Here is an 18,463-nt window from a genome sequence, read left to right on the forward strand (position 1 = left end):
AGGTAGGTAGGTAGGTAGCTAATAGCCACCATTGCAAAGCCCAGGACTGCTACAGTTCAGCTGGAGAAGGATCACCATTGAGCAAGGTTCTTCCCAAGGACTTCACAAGGAGCAAGAGGCAAGTGTTTCTGCTTTTATATCTAGGTTACTGCACAGTGCTGGGGGCGGGGGCTGGGAGTAAGTGCTCAATTAAACAATGTAAAGAAAGTTGCTCCTGGTGGCATGCCTTTGTCCTCTTTTCTTTCTGCTTTGCATTCGAGTGTTCTTTTAACTTTGGTGTACACATGGGAAAGGATAAGAGAGAGTGATAGGTGAACCGGATTGGACCTCTAGGACAGGAGATTCTGGCAAGAACAAGAGTCAGCAGAGAATCTCAGAGCAGTCATGGAACAGAAATGAGGGATATGATTTCTGTGAAAGGTCAGAGCTAGAACAAATCTTGACAGCTTCTCTGCCATGGGAGGCTCCAAAGTCAACAGAAAAATAACAAGTCTTACAAGGACCCTAAGCTAATGGCTCTGTGGTGGCTCAGTTTCCCCTGACCACACAAAAGGTCATTTTCTACCTCTCATCTTTAAAAACCAATGGACATGCTTTGACACTGCTTGTCTTTGAAGGCTCAGAACTACTTAACATTGATTTGCATATAATAATTACTTACTTAATTAACAAGCTCTCAACTAGAATGTCCTTCAACTCTTGAATGCTGAAAATTATGTAAGGTCCTTTCCAAGTACACCAGCATTCCCTGGGTAAGGCCTGCTGCTCACAGCAGGAGAGACTGAGACGATTTCCCACCTAGCTCTTCCTGGATACAAGAGCACTATGGAAGTGAAAAAAAATCACAGATGTCTCCATCACTGAAAACCCTGGAAGCAGTAAATGTAGGTTACCCCTAAATCCAGTATCTTAGTCAAATTCTTTCAAAATGCAGAAAAGCAGCATATTCCCCACAGAGCTGGGAGTTAACCTTAACATAAAATAAAGCACAGTCTTTAGGGTTACAAATGCTTTATTTAATAGGCTAGCCGAAGCACATCAAAATTTAATGTCTTGGCCACATTAAGAACTTTCCCCTGTGGTTCAGGAAGGACAGAATCTAAACCAGCCGACTCTCTGTGAACAGAGAGAATCCCTGAAATGCATTTCACAGAGTATAACAAGCTGCATGTGCTCCTGGCCCTCTGGCTGCAGAACAACTCAAATGCCAAAAGGGACAGAGTGGATGGAGTGAGCAGATGAACTCCAACACAGAGCAGACAGACCTCTCAGACAGCAGAGAAGGAACTCACTGGGGCCAGCACCTCCTACTCACCAGATGTCAGACTTGGCATCATAGCCTTGGTGCTTCAGGGCCTCAGGACTCATATAATGGGGGGTCCCCGTTAGAGTTGTAGCCAGCTCACATGAACCCATTAGCAGCCGAGAAACTCCAAAATCCCCTGGGAATTGTGGTTAATTGGTGTAAATATTTTAAGCAACAAAAACATCACTAGAAATTAACAACGAAAACTGATGTAACTTCACCATCTATCACGCAGTGCCATGTGCCATTTTAAAGGGAAAGGCAAGGGACTTTAAATTACATAATGGCCATCAATAGCTTAAAGCATAAGTGCTTTAGAGGAGAAGGAAGACTTGATGAGGAAAGTGAATTATCTAACCTCAGAGTCTTTATTTCTGGGATTATAGAAACCCAGAATAACCTGTTATTAGGCCACTGAAGCCTGGTAGTCCCCGACAGAGGTTTTGGAAGAACTGGATGTGAAGACATGAAAATTCCCCTACAGGGAGAAGAGTTTGATCTCATTTTATAACAAAGGGAACTTTTTTAAAAATTTAAACTATTCATGATATATGTATAGAAATTAGAATCCACTGGCTTCTCTAATTAGTCACGTACCTGTATTCTCTTCTTCCCCATGAATATCCTATGTGAAGCTCAGACAACTAACTATTTGAGCTCAAGTATAGTTCTAAAGAGTTAAATATTAATGAAGCCACTATAGCACCATTTAAATTATGTATGGCCTCTACTTATTGATAAAGTAAGTGAGGGGGCCTGGCTGCTCTTCCAGAGGACGCAGGTGCAATCCACAGCACCCACAATTCACAAGCAAGCTGTAACACCAGTTCCAGGGGATCCGATGCTCCCTCTGACCTCCATGGGTACTGAGTGCATGTGGTGCACAGACACACATAAGCATAATGCCCATACACATAAAATCATAAAAACTTTTAAATACATGAGGAACCTACAGCTTACAAAGTGCCTGGGAAAGCCCAGGACTGCAAAGTGTGCCTGTTAAATCAACCAGTCAAGTAGCAAGTGTTTTATACTTCAGTCTATAGCAGATAATCACAAACAAAATAACCAGGATTTGTTGGTCTCATCTAAGTAAGAACAAATATTTGCAAAGGCTAAATAAGCCAGGGCTGGATTATTTCCAAAGAAGCCAGGGCTGGATAACTTCCATGCTAGCTTGAACTGCACACTTCTGCTTACTGTGGTAGCTCTAAAGACAAACTTGCTTGGAGCTGAAGAGCAGACATTTAAAACATCTTACCGATTTTGAGTAGATTATTTTTCAGAAATATATTCTTTGATTTCAAGTCTCGATGAAGTATCCGCCTGTAAAAGGCAAAAAAACAAAAAAGATGATAATGTGTCACGTAAAATAGAAAACTAAATCCAATTAGAAGTCAAAGATGTGGTTATATATGGAAGGATATGTGCAAGTGTGTGTGTGTGTGTGTGTGTGTGTGAACGTGTATGTGTGCAAGTACGTGTGTGTGTGTGTGTGTGTGTGTGTGTGTGTGTGTCCTTTCACGTATCCAGCTCACACTGCTTAAAGGCTGCAAAGCCATGGACATTTCTCCTTTCTCCAAGGACAGAAAAGTTCATAAATGGAGGTTTTAGAGAGAATGGAACACTCGGCTTTGCTTTTTAAATCTGCTTCAAAAAGTCAGATCGTGTGGAGTGTTTAGTTTGTCTGGTTTGCTCTATGGCTGTTGGAATAAGATGAGGTAAGGTCTTATAACTCAGGTTGACCCAGAGCTCTCTGGGCAGCCCAGGCTGTACAGTTTGCTTGTAGCATGGTTTACATAGCACCACATCCAGTAACCATAACCTCAGTTGATGGGCACGGTATCACAAAGCATTATATTATATTATTACCAAACTGTTTAAACTTTGTAAAGGCAACAACACTGTTAATGCTAATCTGTAAGTACTTACTGACTCTTGCTATATGACAGAGGTATGGGAAACGTCCATTAAGACTTCTATTTCTGAATTTGGGAGAACCAGACAACATGAAATGTTTTCCTATAGGGGACCCCAAAATGCTAAACAAAGTTCACAAACAGGCACTCAAGAGCTGAGCCTATGATTCAGCAAGTCCCCTAGGTGGGGGGAGGGGGTCATATGAAAAGAAACTGAAAATCTGAGCAGACAACAGGTCCCAACTCCTCGATGCCTCTGGGAAAGTCTCAGAAAGCTGTGGACTGGCTATATATGGTCACAGCAGAAGACAAAGTCTGTGTAACAGGGACAGATGGTGCTGGTATGCATCCTTAAGTCTAGCATGTGTGTTTCGTACATACAGTGAAGGGACGGCCCAGGAAACCTGCCTCTGCTAGCTCAGAAAGGAAGCTTATCACTTGAGAGAAAGACAATGTTCACTCAGAGTAGAGATTCAGATATGCAATAGCTGTGTGATCACAGAGACCCTGAACCAAGAGAATAAAACTTACTGTTCAATTGTTTGCTCATCCAGCAGATGCGAAGGTAAGCTAAGAATCAGCAGAGAATGTGCAATGATATCAGAATGTTTCAGACAACCAAGTAAGACACAGACTCTACGTACATATTAAATGCTTAAAATCACAAAGGGTACAAGACAAAACTTGAAGTAGAAACACCAAAGAGGGGATGTTGTCAAAGGAGATTGCCAAACAGAATTTCTTTTTTTTTTTTTAATATTTTTATTACATATTTTCCTCAATTACATTTCCAATACTATCCCAAAAGTCCCCCATAGCGCCCCCCACTTCCCTACCCACCCATTCCCATTCTTTTGGCCCTGGCATTCCCCTATATTGGGGCATATAAAGTTTGCAAGTCCAATGGGCCTCTCTTTCCATTGATGGCCGACTAGGCCATCTTTCGATACATATGCAGCTAGAGACAAGAGCTCCAGGGTTCTGGTTAGTACATCATGTTGTTCCAACAATAGGGTTGCAGATCCCTTTAGCTCCTTGGGTACTTTCTCTAGCTACTCCATTGGGAGCCCTGTGATACATCCAATAGCTGACTGTGAACATCCACTCCTGTGTTTGCTAGGCCACGGCATCGTCTCACAAGAGACAGCTATATTTGGGTCCTTTCAGCAAGATCTTGCTAGTGTATGCAATGGTGTCAGCGTTTAGAAGCTGATTATGAGACGGATCCCTGGATACAGCAGTCTCTAAATGGTCCATCCTTTCATCACAGCTACGAACTTTGTCTCTGTAACTCCTTCCCTGGGTGTTTTGTTCCCAATTCTAAGAAGGTGCACAGTGTCCACACTTTGGTCTTCATTCTTCTTGAGTTTCATGCGTTTATCAAATTGTATCTTATATCTTGGGTATCCTAAGTTTTGGGCTAATATCCACTTATCAATGAATACATATTGTGTGAGTTCTTTTGTGATTGTGTTACTTCACTCAAGATGATGCCCTCCAGGTCCATCCATTTGGCTAGGAATTTCATAAATTCATTCTTTTTAATACCTGAGTAGTACTCCATTGTGTAAATGTACCATAATTTCTGTATCCATTCCTCTGTTGAGGGACATCTGGGTTCTTTCCAGCTTCTGGCTATTATAAATAGGGCTGCTATGAACATAGTGGAGCATGTGTCCTTTTTACCGGTTGGGACATCTTCTGGATATATGCCCAGGAGAGGTATTGCTGGATCCTCCGGTAGTACTATGTCCAATTTTCTGAGGAACCGCCAGACTGATTTCCAGAGTGGTTGTACAAGCTTGCAATCCCACCAACAATGGAGGAGTGTTCCTCTTTCTCCACATCCTCGCCAGCATCTGCTGTCACCTGAATTTTTGATCTTAGCCATTCTGACTGGTGTGAGGTGGAATCTCAGGGTTGTTTTGATTTGCATTTCCCTGATGATTAAGGATGTTGAACATTTTTTCAGGTGCTTCTCTGCCATTCGTTATTCCTCAGGTGAGAATTCTTTGTTCAGTTCTGAGCCCCATTTTTTAATGGGGTTATTTGACTTTCTGGAGTCCACCTTCTTGAGTTCCTTATATATATTGGATATTAGACCCTTATCTGATTTAGGATAGGTAAAGATCCTTTCCCAATCTGTTGGTGGTTTTTTTGTCTTATTGATGGTGTCTTTTGCCTTGCAGAAGCTTTGCAGTTTCATGAGGTCCCACTTGTCAATTCTCGATCTTACAGCACAAGCCATTGCTGTTCTATTCAAGAATTTATCCCCTGTGCCCATATCTTCAAGGCTTTTCCCCACTTTCTCCTCTATAAGTTTCAGTGTCTCTGGTTTTATGTGAAGTTCCTTGATCCACTTAGACTTGACCTTAGTACAAGGAGATAGGAATGGATCGATTCGCATTCTTCTACATGATAACAACCAGTTGTGCCAGCACCATTTGTTGAAAATGCTGTCTTTCTTCCACTGGATGTTTTTAGCTCCCTTGTCGAAGATCAAGTGACCATAGGTGTGTGGGTTCATTTCTGGGTCTTCAATTCTATTCCATTGGTCTATTTGTCTGTCACTATACCAGTACCATGCAGTTTTTATCACAATTGCTCTGTAGTAGAGCTTTAGGTCCGGCATGGTGATTCCACCAGAGGTTCTTTTATCCTTGAGAAGAGTTTTTGCTATCCTAGGTTTTTTGTTATTCCAGATGAATTTGCAGATTGCTCTTCCTAATTCGTTGAAGAATTGAGTTGGAATTTTGATGGGGATTGCATTGAATCTGTAGATTGCTTTTGGCAAGATAGCCATTTTTACAATGTTGATCCTGCCAATCCATGAGCATGGGAGATCTTTCCATCTTCTGAGATCTTCTATAATTTCTTTCTTCAGAGACTTGAAGTTTTTATTATACAGATCTTTCACTTCCTTAGTTAGAGTCACGCCAAGATATTTTATATTATTTGTGACTATTGAGAAGGGTGTTGTTTCCCTAATTTCTTTCTCAGCCTGTTTATTCGTTGTGTAGAGAAAGGCCATTGATTTGTTTGAGTTAATTTTATATCCAGCTACTTCACCGAAGCTGTTTATCAGGCTTAGGAGTTCTCTGGTGGAATTTTTAGGGTCACTTATATATACTATCATATCATCTGCAAAAAGTGATATTTTGACTTCATCTTTTCCAATTTGTATCCCTTTGATCTCCTTTTGTTGTCGAATTGCTCTGGCTAGGACTTCAAGTACAATGTTGAATAGGTATGGAGAAAGTGGACAGCCTTGTCTAGTCCCTGATTTTAGAGGGATTGCTTCAAGCTTCTCACCATTTACTTTGATGTTGGCTACTGGTTTGCTGTAGATTGCTTTTATCATGTTTAGGTATGGGCCTTGAATTCCTGATCTTTCCAAGACTTTTATCATGAATGGGTGTTGGATCTTGTCAAATGCTTTTTCCGCATCTAAGGAGATGACCATGTGGTTTTTGTCTTTGAGTTTGTTTATAAACTGGATTACGTTGATGGATTTCCGTATATTGAACCATCCCTGCATCCCTGGGATGAAACCTACTTGGTCAGGATGGATGATTGTTTTGATGTGTTCTTGGATTCGGTTAGCAAGAACTTTATTGAGGATTTTTGCATCAATATTCATAAGGGATATTGGTCTGAAGTTTTCTATCTTTGTTGGGTCTTTTTGTGGTTTAGGTATCAGAGTAATTGTGGCTTCATAGAATGAGTTGGGTAGAGTACCTTCTGTTTCTATTTTGTGGAATAGTTTGTGAAGAACTGGGATTAGATCTTCTTTGAAGGTCTGATAGAACTCTGCACTAAACCCATCTGGTCCTGGGCTTTTTTTAGTTGGGAGACTATTAATGACTGCTTCTATTTCTTTGGGGGATATAGGGCTGTTTAGATCATTAACCTGATCTTGATTCAACTTTGGTACCTGGTATCTGTCTAGGAACTTCTCCATTTCATCCAGGTTCTCCAGTTTTGTTGAGTATAGCCTTTGGTAGAAGGATCTGATGGTGTTTTGGATGTCTTCAGGATCTGTTGTTATGTCTCCTTTTTCATTTCTGATTTTGTTAATTAGGATGCTTTCCCTGTGCCCTCTAGTGAGTCTGGCTAAGGGTTTATCTATCTTGTTGATTTTCTCAAAGAACCAGCTCCTTGATTGGTTGATTCTTTGAATAGTTTTTCTTGTTTCCACTTGGTTGATTTCACCCCTGAGTTTGATTATTTCCTGCCGTCTACTCCTCTTGGGTGAATTTGCTTCCTTTTGTTCTAGTGCTTTTAGGTGTGTTGTCAAGCTGCTAATGTGTGCTCTCTCTAGTTTCCTTTTGGAGGTACTCAGAGCTATGAGTTTTCCTCTTAAAAATGCTTTCATTGCGTCCCATAAGTTTGGGTATGTTGTGGCTTCATTTTCATTGAACTCTAAAAAGTCCTTAATTTCTTTCTTTATTCCTTCCTTGACCAAGGTATCATTGAGAAGAGTGTTGTTCAGTTTCCACGTGAAGGTTGGCTTTCTATTATTTATTTTGTTATTGAAGATCAGCCTTAGTCCATGGTGATCTGATAGGATGCATGGGACAATTTCAATATTTTTATATCTGTTGAGGCCTGTTTTGTGACCAATTATGTGGTCAATTTTGGAGAAGGTACCATGAGGTGCTGAGAAGAAGGTATATCCTTTTGTTTTAGGATACAATGTTCTGTAGATATCTGCCAGATCCATTTGATTCATAATTTCTCTTAGTTTCACTGTGTCACTGTTTAGTTTCTGTTTCCATGATCTGTCCATTGGTGAAAGTGGTGTGTTGAAGTCTCCCACTATTATTGTATGAGGTGCAATGTGTGCTTTGAGATTTACTAAAGTTTCTTTAATGAATGTGGCTGCCTTTGTATTTGGAGCATAGATATTCAGGATTGATAGTTCCTCTTGGAGGATTTTACCTTTGATGAGTATGAAGTGTCCCTCCCTGTCTTTTTTAATGACTTTGGGTTGGAAGTCAATCTTATCAGATATTAGAATGGCTACTCCAGCTTGTTTCTTCATGCCATTTGCTTGGAAAATTGTTTTCCAGCCTTTCATTCTGAGGTAGTGTCTATCCTTTTCTCTGAGATGAGTTTCCTGTAAGCAGCAAAATGTTGGGTCTTGTTTGTGTAGCCAGTTTGTTAGTCTATGTCTTTTTATCGGGGAGTTGAGTCCATTGATATTAAGAGATATTAAGGAAAAGTAATTGTTGTTTCCTGTTATTTTTGATGTTAAAGTTGGCATTTTGTTCTTGTGGCTGTCTTCTTTTAGGTTTGTTGAGGGATTACCTTCTTGTTGTTTCTAGGGCGTGGTTCCTGTCCTTGTATTGGTTTTTTTCTGTTATTATCCTTTGAAGGGCTGGATTCGTGGAGAGATAATGTGTGAATTTGGTTTTGTCGTGGAATACTTTGGTTTCTCCATCTATGTTAATTGAGAGTTTGGCTGGGTATAGTAGCCTGGGCTGGAATTTGTGTTCTTTTAGTGTCTGTATAACATCTGTCCAGGATCTTCTGGCTTTCATAGTCTCTGGTGAAAAGTCTGGTGTAATTCTGATAGGCTTGCCTTTATATGTTACTTGGCCTTTTTCTCTTACTGCTTTTAGTATTCTATCTTTATTTAGAGCATTTGTTGCTCTGATTATTATGTGTCGGGAGGTATTTCTTTTCTGGTCCAGTCTATTTGGAGTTCTGTAGGCTTCTTGTATGTTCATGGGCATCTCTTTCTTTAGATTTGGGAAGTTTTCTTCTATAATTTTGTTGAAGATGTTTGCTGGTCCTTTGAGTTGAAAATCTTCATTCTCATCCACTCCTATTATCCGTAGGTTTGGTCTTCTCATTGCGTCCTGTATTTCTTGGATGTTTTGAGTTAGGATCTTTTTGCATTTTACATTTTCCTTGATTGTTGTGCCGATGTTCTCTATGGAATCTTCTGCACCTGAGATTCTCTCTTCCATCTCTTGTATTCTGTTGCTGATGCTCGTATCTATGGTTCCAGATTTCTTTCCTAGGGTTTCTATCTCCAGTGTTGCCTCATTTTGGGTTTTCTTTATTGTGTCTACTTCCCTTTTTAGGTCTAGTATGGTTTTGTTCATTTCCATCATCTGTTTGGATGTGTTTTCCTGTTTTTCTGTAAGGACTTCTACCTGTTTGATTATGTTATCATGTTTTTCTTTAAGGATTTGTAACTCTTTAGCAGTGTTCTCCTGCAATTCTTTAAGGGATTTTTGTGCTTCCTCTTTATTGTCTTCTGCCTTTTTAGCAGTGTTCTCCTGCATTTCTTTAAGTGTGTTATTAAAGTCCTTCTTGAAGTCCTCTATCATCATCAGGAGATATGCTTTTAAATCCGTGTCTAGCTTTTCCGGTGTGTTGGGGTGCCCTGGACTGGGCGAAGTGGGGGTGCTGGGTTCTGATGATGGTGAGTGGTCTTGGTTTCTGTTAGTAAGATTATTACGTTTACCTTTCACCATCTGGTAATCTCTGGGGTTAGTTGTTATCGTTGTCACTATTTAAAGATTGGAGCAGAAGCTGTGTTCCACTCACCAGCAGTCTCTAAATCCTGATGCGGGGGTCGTGGGTAGCTGACGGTACCCTGGTGCTGGTCCAGCCGGAAGAGGCCTGTGGTCCTACTCAGGCCAGTTTCTGCTTCCCTAACTAATGCAGTCTCAGGTCCCGCGCAATTGGATTGGAGCAGAAGCTGTGTTCCACTCACCAGCAGTCCCAAAATCCTTAGGCGGGGGTCGTGGGTAGCTGGCGGGTGTCAGGCAACCCTGCGCTCCCGCTACCCCGGCGCTGATCCGGCCGGGTGAGGCCTGTGGTCCTACTCAGGCCGGTTTCTGCTTCCCTAACTAATGCAGTCTCAGGTCCCGCGCAATTGGATTGGAGCAGAAGCTGTGCTCCACTCACCAGAAGTCTTAAGATCCTGTGGTGGGTGTTGTGGGTAGCTGGCGAGTGTCAGCAGACCCTGCGCCCCAGCTGCCCAGGTGCTTTTCTGACCGGAAGAGGGTTGTGGCCCTATGTAGGCCGGATTTCTCTCTCCCCAACCAGAGCAGTCTCAGGTCCCGCGTGATTGGACTGGAGCAGAAGCTGTGTTCCACTCACCAGCAGTCCCAAAATCCTGCGGCGGGGGTCGTGGGTAGCTGGCGGGTGTCAGGCAACCCTGCGCTCCCGCTACCCCAGCGCTGATCCAGCTGGATGAGGCCTGTGGTCCTACTCAGGCCGGTTTCTGCTTCCCTAACTAATGCAGTCTCAGGTCCCGCGCAATTGGATTGGAGCAGAAGCTGTGCTCCACTCACCAGAAGTCTTAAGATCCTGTGGCGGGTGTTGTGGGTAGCTGGCGAGTGTCAGCAGACCCTGCGCCCCAGCTGCCCAGGTGCTTTTCTGACCGGAAGAGGGTTGTGGCCCCCCAAACAGAATTTCTAAGAGAAAATGCAAGCACTGAAATTAGAAACTCAGAATTAAAACACGTCTTAAGTTAACCCCACTGAACACATTGTTATAGATCCACATCTAATCCTCCATGATTATACTAGCTCTATTCACCATGGCTCAAGATGTCCTTCAGTAACTAAACAGTAAATTCTACTGGCACATCTGGGCAACGGGTGGGGGTAGGAGTTCATTCAGGGCTACCAAGAAATGAGCTATCAAGCCAGGAAAGGACCTGGTAGATATGAAATACCTCCTGCACAGCAGGAGAAGCCAGCCTGAGAAGCCTCTCGAGATTCCTCAAGGTTGCATAATATAGTGTGCAAATGCTGTAGAGCGACTCCATCCAGTACAGTGGTCTGCAAGGTGTGCAGGGAGCTCCCGGGATGCAGCTTCTGGGTCAACAGCCGTGTTGGGTGGGCTTCCGAGTGATGAGCCTGCCTTTCAGTCACCCAAGATCTTATTAGTAACCTTAACAAACTCGCTTGTTCACTAACTCGTGCTGGTACCCTAGCTGGGATAAACCTTGGTTCATATCTCCCCAAGGAAAGACACACAACAGAAGCTTGTAGAAGATATTTCTCTGTTCTTATGCTGTGTATGTGGGGGGAGAGGGCAATTGTATATTTTCTGGACCTTGATCACTGTTTTAAGAAGGGGAAAGCATGGTAGTGCTTCAGCCATCCTGACAACTGCAAGAGAACAAGCCTGAATACCTCCGCCAGACTAGAGGCAGGAAGAACTTGAACCCCAGAGGACACTGCTCAGTTTACCAACTCCTAAACTGTCCTCCTGGAAAACAAACTACAGAATCCCTTCTATTGATTGAGATACTTCTATTACTTGCAAATAAAGGAATCTTCAGGCAGGCTTCCTCATGCTGGCACTATTGACTCTAGATCCAAGGAGGCAGAGTAAGATCTCTTAGAGCTGTAAGCGGGCAAGGAATCAGAAAGTCTAAGGGGTTGGCTTTGTGATAACGATCTAGGGGACATGCCAGAGGACATTAGGATAAGTAAAAGCACCTACAAGAGAGTTATCTAGCAACAACTGGACTGGCAGGTGATGAGTTACAAATAGTAGTATATCATTACTCCTCACATACAAAGACCAAATATGTAAGTGAGCACTGTGTGTGATTCAAGACTAAAACGCAGCATATGCTGGGACATATTCCAACATGGATGGTCTCCAGTGGGTTGTCTCTCTGTTGATGGAGCATGAAGTTTAACATAACAGGCCAGCTGTCAGGCTATGGGAAAAAATGTAAAATTGTGATTTACTGACCTTGTGTGTGGTCTCTCTTCCCCCACCTGCTTGAACCTGCTTGCTCAAGGGTGGAGCTTCCTGCTCATTCGTCCTGCCACGCCTACTGCTGAACCCTGCCGCCTTGTTGCTTGGAGGCACACACGTGTTCGTCCTGCTACTGGACCCCAAGATTGTTTGGCGGGAAATCGGGTTCCCTCCCCCTTCCTTTAAAACTGAGTGTCTGGAAATAGTAAAATGGAGCTTTGATCAGAATGTTGTCTTAGCTTCATTCCCTTCTCTCGCCGCCTAGCCCCTCTTCTCTTCCAGGTTTCCAAAATGCCTTTCCAGGCTAGAATCCAGGCTGCGATCTGCTGGCCGGACACAACATTTGGCGAACCAACACGGGACTGAGAAACGGCAAAGGATTTTTGGAAGAGACACTGCTGGTTTGGAGCTCCATGGAATAATTAAAGGATAAAGGAAATTCATACCGGAGAAGGTATGGGCTAAGCTGAGACAGCGTTAAGCCCGAGCGCTGGTTCACTTAGGTTCAGCAGTGAAGCTTAAGAGTAGCTAGGCACAGGCGGTAGGCCGTGGCTCGAAAAAGCTACATTGTTAGGTGTGAGAAAGGAAAGGGTTTATTAAAAGGAAATTAATAATCAGGCAGATTGCCGCAGTTATAAAAACTGCATCATGAGGGAGGAAATTGTCCCAAATAGCAGGAGTACTCTGCCCCCATTTTGTGTCTTGTTTAATGTCTGGTGCACCAATCTGTTCTTGTGTTCAATTCATGTATGTTCGTGTCCAGTCTGTATGAATGAATGTTCTATGTTTTATGTTGGATAATAAAGATGGTATAAAAAACTTTATCTGCAAGGCCGAGAGCTGCCACATGTTTCAGCCAAAAACCAGACACGTGGCAGGAGGGACCCTGATGGAAAAAATGTTCGTTTTAAGAGAAAGCAGCGAGTACACAGCCTCTTAGTTTCGAATCTGATAAATGGTTCATGATTAATGTGTTTGACAATGGTAAAGTGCTTTTTTATTCTATGATTGTAGCTACAAAGATTAATATTCTGAGTGGTCTAAAATTAACTGCTTCATTTGGTTCTTTTTTTATTGAAAATGTGTTCTGCATGTTTTCCCATTCAGCTCATAAGTTGTTGGTTAAGATTAATAATTGTTACATTGCTACAGATGGTTAATGTTAAATTTGATAACTCAAATTTAGAGTCCTTCCGACACGTGGCCTAAGGCAGCCCTAGAGGCTGGGTCTCTAAAGATATTTCTAGTTTAGATAATGATTAAAGTGGTTCCTATTCTAAATAGTAAAATTTAAGATAAGATTTAAAGCAATGCCTCTTTATTAAAGCATCAAAGCTTGCTTTAATAGGTATTCATTGGTATTAATTGACATCCAAACTTCGTAATATGATAGTAATGCTTCTAATATTGATTTTAACAGTGATAAATAGTTTTAAACTTAGGTTTTGCTTTCCCAAAGTTGTAGGTATTATCCTAACCTTGCACAAAAACTTAAAAATTATGGTTAAAACTGCCATTGTTCCATTGACTGCAGCTTGCAGTTTGATTGCAAATTTAAGATTGATGCTCAGATTAAAAAGTATTTTACCTTTGAGTCAATACAGGGCTCTGGACAGCCCCAGAGCAGCTTGTGGCCTTTTGTTTTGCAAACAATGCCTGAAAAGGTTTTTTCCTGTGTTCAAAAAAATTTCTTTTTAACAGTGTTACAGATCTATTCAGATGTTTAAAATAATGCTTAAATTCAAAGATTTTTGCTTCTAGTAAACTGGTAATCACTAAAAAATTTTGCCTCTAGGTATGGCTAATATAGCTTTACATTATGTAAGAAAAATGTTTATTGTTTCTGCTTCTTTACAAGAAGCCAAAAGTTTTAATCTTCCAGTATATATTGTTTCCTAAGTGGAAAGTATTTTATTAACTAATGCTTCTCAAGGGAAGTTTACCTTAAATCCTTGCTCTCACCCAAAAGATTCAGAGACAGTATCCTTTTATTATTTAGTGTTTTAGTTTACTACAAAAGGTTTTACAAAAAATAAAGAATGCTTTTATAATTGTTGTTAATTGGTAATTAGAAATTAGTTGTGCCCAAGACAATTCTTTGGCCAGAAAAAATATTATTGTAAAGTCATTTTTCTCATCCTCCCAGCCGATCGTTGGCCCACGTGGGCCCAACTAGCTGCTGTGAGACAGAGTCTTAAGACACACAGTTGCCCCTATTCCAGCACAAATAATCTGGTTGTGTGCTGTAGATGGTGTTTTAAAATGCTGAACAATCATAGTCAATGCTATATCTCTGAGCTCATAATTACTTAAAATTGTTCGTCCCTCAGATACTATTAATTCTCAAATTTACAATTGCTTATACATATTTCTAGTTAATAAATACATAAATTATGCACGTGACTCTTAATAACTTTTCAAGCTTTCTAGTTACAACCGTTCCTTAAGAAAAATGATTGAAAGTGCAATTAGTCACTGCCCCTTTACAGCCAAATATTTAAAATGTTTTGTCCAAAAAGTTATTAATTCAAAAGGTTAGATATTGTAAAATTTTAAACTTTAACCTCTTAAAAGACAAAAGAGAGAAATTGTATCCCCATATATACTATTTGGTGCATTTCCATGCACACTATTTAAATCATACCTTTATTTTCAAAATTTGAGATTAAAATGTCAAATTTAATAAATGCTTTTTAGTATCTTAAAAGGATCTACTTATTGGCTTATAGATTGATCCTAAAACAGCTACCTTATTAGGAAAGGGAAAAACAGGTTCTCTCCACAGAACGCTACAGAAGCATATTAGTAATTCGTGTGCCAAGCTGACAGGTAAGTTAACTCAGTGTCCTGATTAAAAGGACTAAAAGATTAAATTCATGTTTTAGATCCATCCTTGCTTGTCATTTTTCCAGTTCAGACTAGCTTCTAGCCTTTTAACTTTATGGCAATAGTACATCAGAGACTGTATATTCAGACTTAGTAAAATTAGTCATTTAATAGAGTCATAATGATTTTTCACTTTTCTTCAGTGTGACCAGCCATTCTAACTCAATCTTAGACTGGTCTAATATTCAGTTCAATTATTAGAGATTCCTATATTCTAAATTACCTAACAAAGTTAATTCAGAGCATTTCCCCCAAGGTCACCAAAGTCTCATCTTGCCTTATTTGTCCTAAACTTTTTGCAAACTGATATTAAAGGTCAGTCTGCAGTGGATCGCCACTGGCATCCAGTTACTTCTAATTCTTATCCATTGGTAAAATGGAAGGACCCCCTGACTAACGAATGGAAGGATCCGGTTCTAATCTGGGGAAGGGGCTCGGTTTGTGTTTTTTCAAGAGATAAAGATAGAGCACGGTGGCTGCCAGAGAGATTAATTAGTCAGATGAACGCACATTCCAAATCTTCTTATAAGTATCACCTTGAGGACTAAAATTCCTCTTTTGCTTACAATTCAGCTGGAAACTGAAGCTCCTAAAAAAAAAAAAAAAAAAAAAAAAAAAGCTGTTTTCCTGCTACTCTCTGAGACGGCTCCCCCACAGGAGGCCGGAGACTAGCCTTAGCTTTAAAATTTGCAACTGAATAAAGTACCTTGACTTCTCCAAAAAGAAAATTTACATTGCTACTCTCTCATTGTCTAGATCTCTTTTTTTCAAGTAGGTCAATCTACATTCTCCAGCCGGACCTGCAGGCATGCCTACCCCTCCCCCAAGAGCACACAGGTGGACTATTATCTTCCTTCCAAGGACATTCCAGCATGTGGCTTTCAGTCTGAGATAAAATTTAGATTTACCAAGAGAGCTAGGGAACTAGAAATTTCATATATTTACAGAGATTAGTTCTTATTTTGATAGAGATAGGCTTAGTCCCACAGCTGGCCTCTGGCTTTTCACCCTTGCTGTTACTGCAAGGTGTCCTTAGTTCCTCAGACTAGGGAATAACAGGGATGAGGAGGAAAGACTTCCAGCTCCTATTTTAACCACAATTAGTGGTGTTAATAATGACATAATTCTTGTCTAGGCCTTGCTAAATCTGAGGTTGACAAGTCTCCTATAGAGACCGTGCAGCGCTCAGAACTGCGTGTACTGATTCATAATCATATGAATACAGTATGGCTACCGCTTGGCGCAGAAGATTACTGCGGGGGAAGGTCCAGCTTGACCATTTCTGAGTTCCCTGTGCGACACACCTGATTTGAAAGAGGTTGGTATCTGATTCCAGCTAAAAACCAAAAATACCTAAGGCTCTGCCTCCCCTCCCCAAAAGATACCAAGAGCCACAGATGTGGGTTGTTATAACGCCCACGGGAGGAATCGGGTCAATGTCCACCCAAGTCAAGGTTAAAGGCCCACTCATCTATGGATGAGAAAATCATTTGATCACCTCAATTAAGCGTTGCCTATTTTAACTTAATTAATAGGGGGGAGAGAGGTTGGAGACCTTACTGTCGAAAGGGCAAGCCCTTCACTGCCTCCCACCCAAATAAAAAAGCCAACTGGCCTTGTACTAAAGAGCTGGTCTTACCCCTTCTCCCTGTTTCCCTGCCTGTCATCCAAAATTGCGGAGGAATATCAACTCAGTGTTATTCTTAATAAAGCGTATTTCAAATTTGTTTAATCAAACTTAGCCAGGGTTCCAACACCCTACTTAAAATGCAACCAGGAAGTTACCTATTCAGCACTAATTAGCATTATAAAGTCAGAGCCTATTCTGTTAGTGGTTTACTAGGATAATAAGGACAGTCTTAGCCAGATACAGTTTACCATTAGAAAAGTTAGGGAATCCCACGGAAACAGGTTTTTTCTTTAGCCCTAAGAACTCAGGCAGAACTATTGAACATAGATAATTTTTCTGCCTCAGGCCAGCCTTTTCTTTTTTATTTATTTATTTTTTTTTGTTAACTAATGGGAGGATATGTGGTCTCCCTTCCCCCATCTGCTTGAACCTGCTTGCTCAAGGGTGGAGCTTCCTGCTCATTCGTCCTGCCACGCCTACTGCTGAACCCTGCCGCCTTGTTGCTTGGAGGCACACACGTGTTCGTCCTGCTACTGGACCCCGAGATTGTTTGGTGGGAAATCGGGTTCCCTCCCCCTTCCTTTAAAACTGAGTGTCTGGAAATAGTAAAATGGAGCTTTGATCAGAATGTTGTCTTAGCTTCATTCCCTTCTCTCGCCGCCTAGCCCCTCTTCTCTTCCAGGTTTCCAAAATGCCTTTCCAGGCTAGAACCCAGGCTGTGATCTGCTGGCCGAACACAACACTTGTGGTTACAGTAAGCAAAATGGATCCTGCAATAAAAAGTCTTAGCATATAGTAGGTTAACAACAGCAATCCCTCTAAAACTATATTTTTAAATTACAGGAAATAACAAGGTAGCAAACAGTTCAGACTATTCATTTTTTTTAATCTAGAAATCCCAAAGTATCTCTATTAGTTCTCCATCCATTAACCTCCACATATTATCTACAGAAGTGGAACACTCCACTCCTTTCTAGACCTTGGCACTCAAGTGTTGGGTAAAGATTTAGCAACAGCTTGTTTGTAGCCAAATTTATGTTAGGGTTCCTATCTCCATTTCTCCATCTCCCCATCTCCCCAACTCCCCACCTCCCCGCCCCACCCCCACCATCCCCTAGCCTCTAGATCATCTCCTGGGCCTGTATAAAGCTAGATTACAGAGAAGGCACAATTTAGCCTTTACCTCCCCTAAAGCCCTAGGTAGATAGTCTCTGACACCTTAGCTCCCTCCCTTCAGGTCTTTCACTTGGCAGAGTCTCACTGTGCACTGCAAACTTTTCTTCTCAGAGGCCCCACCTACTCACTGACTCCTTGATGATGCTCAGCTTGAAAAGCCCCAGTTCCTTCCTTGGCCATGCGACCTCATCCTGAGCTCCAAGGCCTCCTTGATTATGAGCCCCATGTTGGAGTCAAGAGGTCGAGGTTAGGTCCTTCTAAGCTCCCCGGCTATAGCCAACACATCAGAAGTCTGCTTGACTTGGTGTGGAAATGCACTGACCGGAACTGACCACAGGACATCCTCGAGAAGAGGACATGGGGGATGGGAGGGAGCTCAAGCGATACCAGACACCACAGTCAGCTCAGCATTTCCCATCTTCCAGAGTCTGGAAGGTCACCTCCTTCCTCAGCCAAATATACTGCATGGATTCCCAAGCGGGCGCCCTCCTCAGGAAATGAATTCTCTGTGCCACGTTTCAGACACTCATCTAGATACCTTACCACGTTTCTGCAAGCTGGCTGAGAAATGAAGCTAGGTGGTGACAAAGCCACCTTCAGGAAATGTGTGGGTGGCTAGGTGATGACAAAGCCACCTTCGGGAATGTGCTCCAGCCTGTCTCTCCCACCATGGGGAAGCACTAAAATCAATGACATTTTAAGACCCCCAAGTCTGAGCACACTGTGAGGGGCTGCTCTACTTTCTCTTGAGAAACAGGGGCTAATAAGCCTCACACCCCAACAGGAAGAAGTTGTGTACAGCGCTCT

The 18,463-nt window shown here is 41.7% G+C and overlaps 1 protein-coding gene across 3 annotated transcripts in view; it reads right to left on the reverse strand.

Annotated features, from left to right (window-relative positions):
* Positions 1-18,463, reverse strand: part of Nek11 (NIMA related kinase 11) — a 259,470-nt gene that overhangs the window by 169,727 nt on the left and 71,280 nt on the right. For all 3 annotated transcript variants that reach the window (XM_021171349.3, XM_021171347.3, XM_021171348.3), the window contains exons 5-6: positions 2,568-2,632; positions 1,316-1,442 (exon numbers count right to left, since the gene is read on the reverse strand). In XM_021171349.3, coding sequence (XP_021027008.1) covers positions 1,316-1,442; positions 2,568-2,632 — 192 coding nt within the window. The remainder of the gene's footprint in view (positions 1-1,315; positions 1,443-2,567; positions 2,633-18,463) is intronic.

Source organism: Mus caroli, unplaced genomic scaffold (assembly GCF_978045245.1).
Source record: "Mus caroli unplaced genomic scaffold, Mus_caroli_1 scaffold_11, whole genome shotgun sequence".
Lineage (NCBI taxonomy): Eukaryota > Metazoa > Chordata > Mammalia > Rodentia > Muridae > Mus > Mus caroli.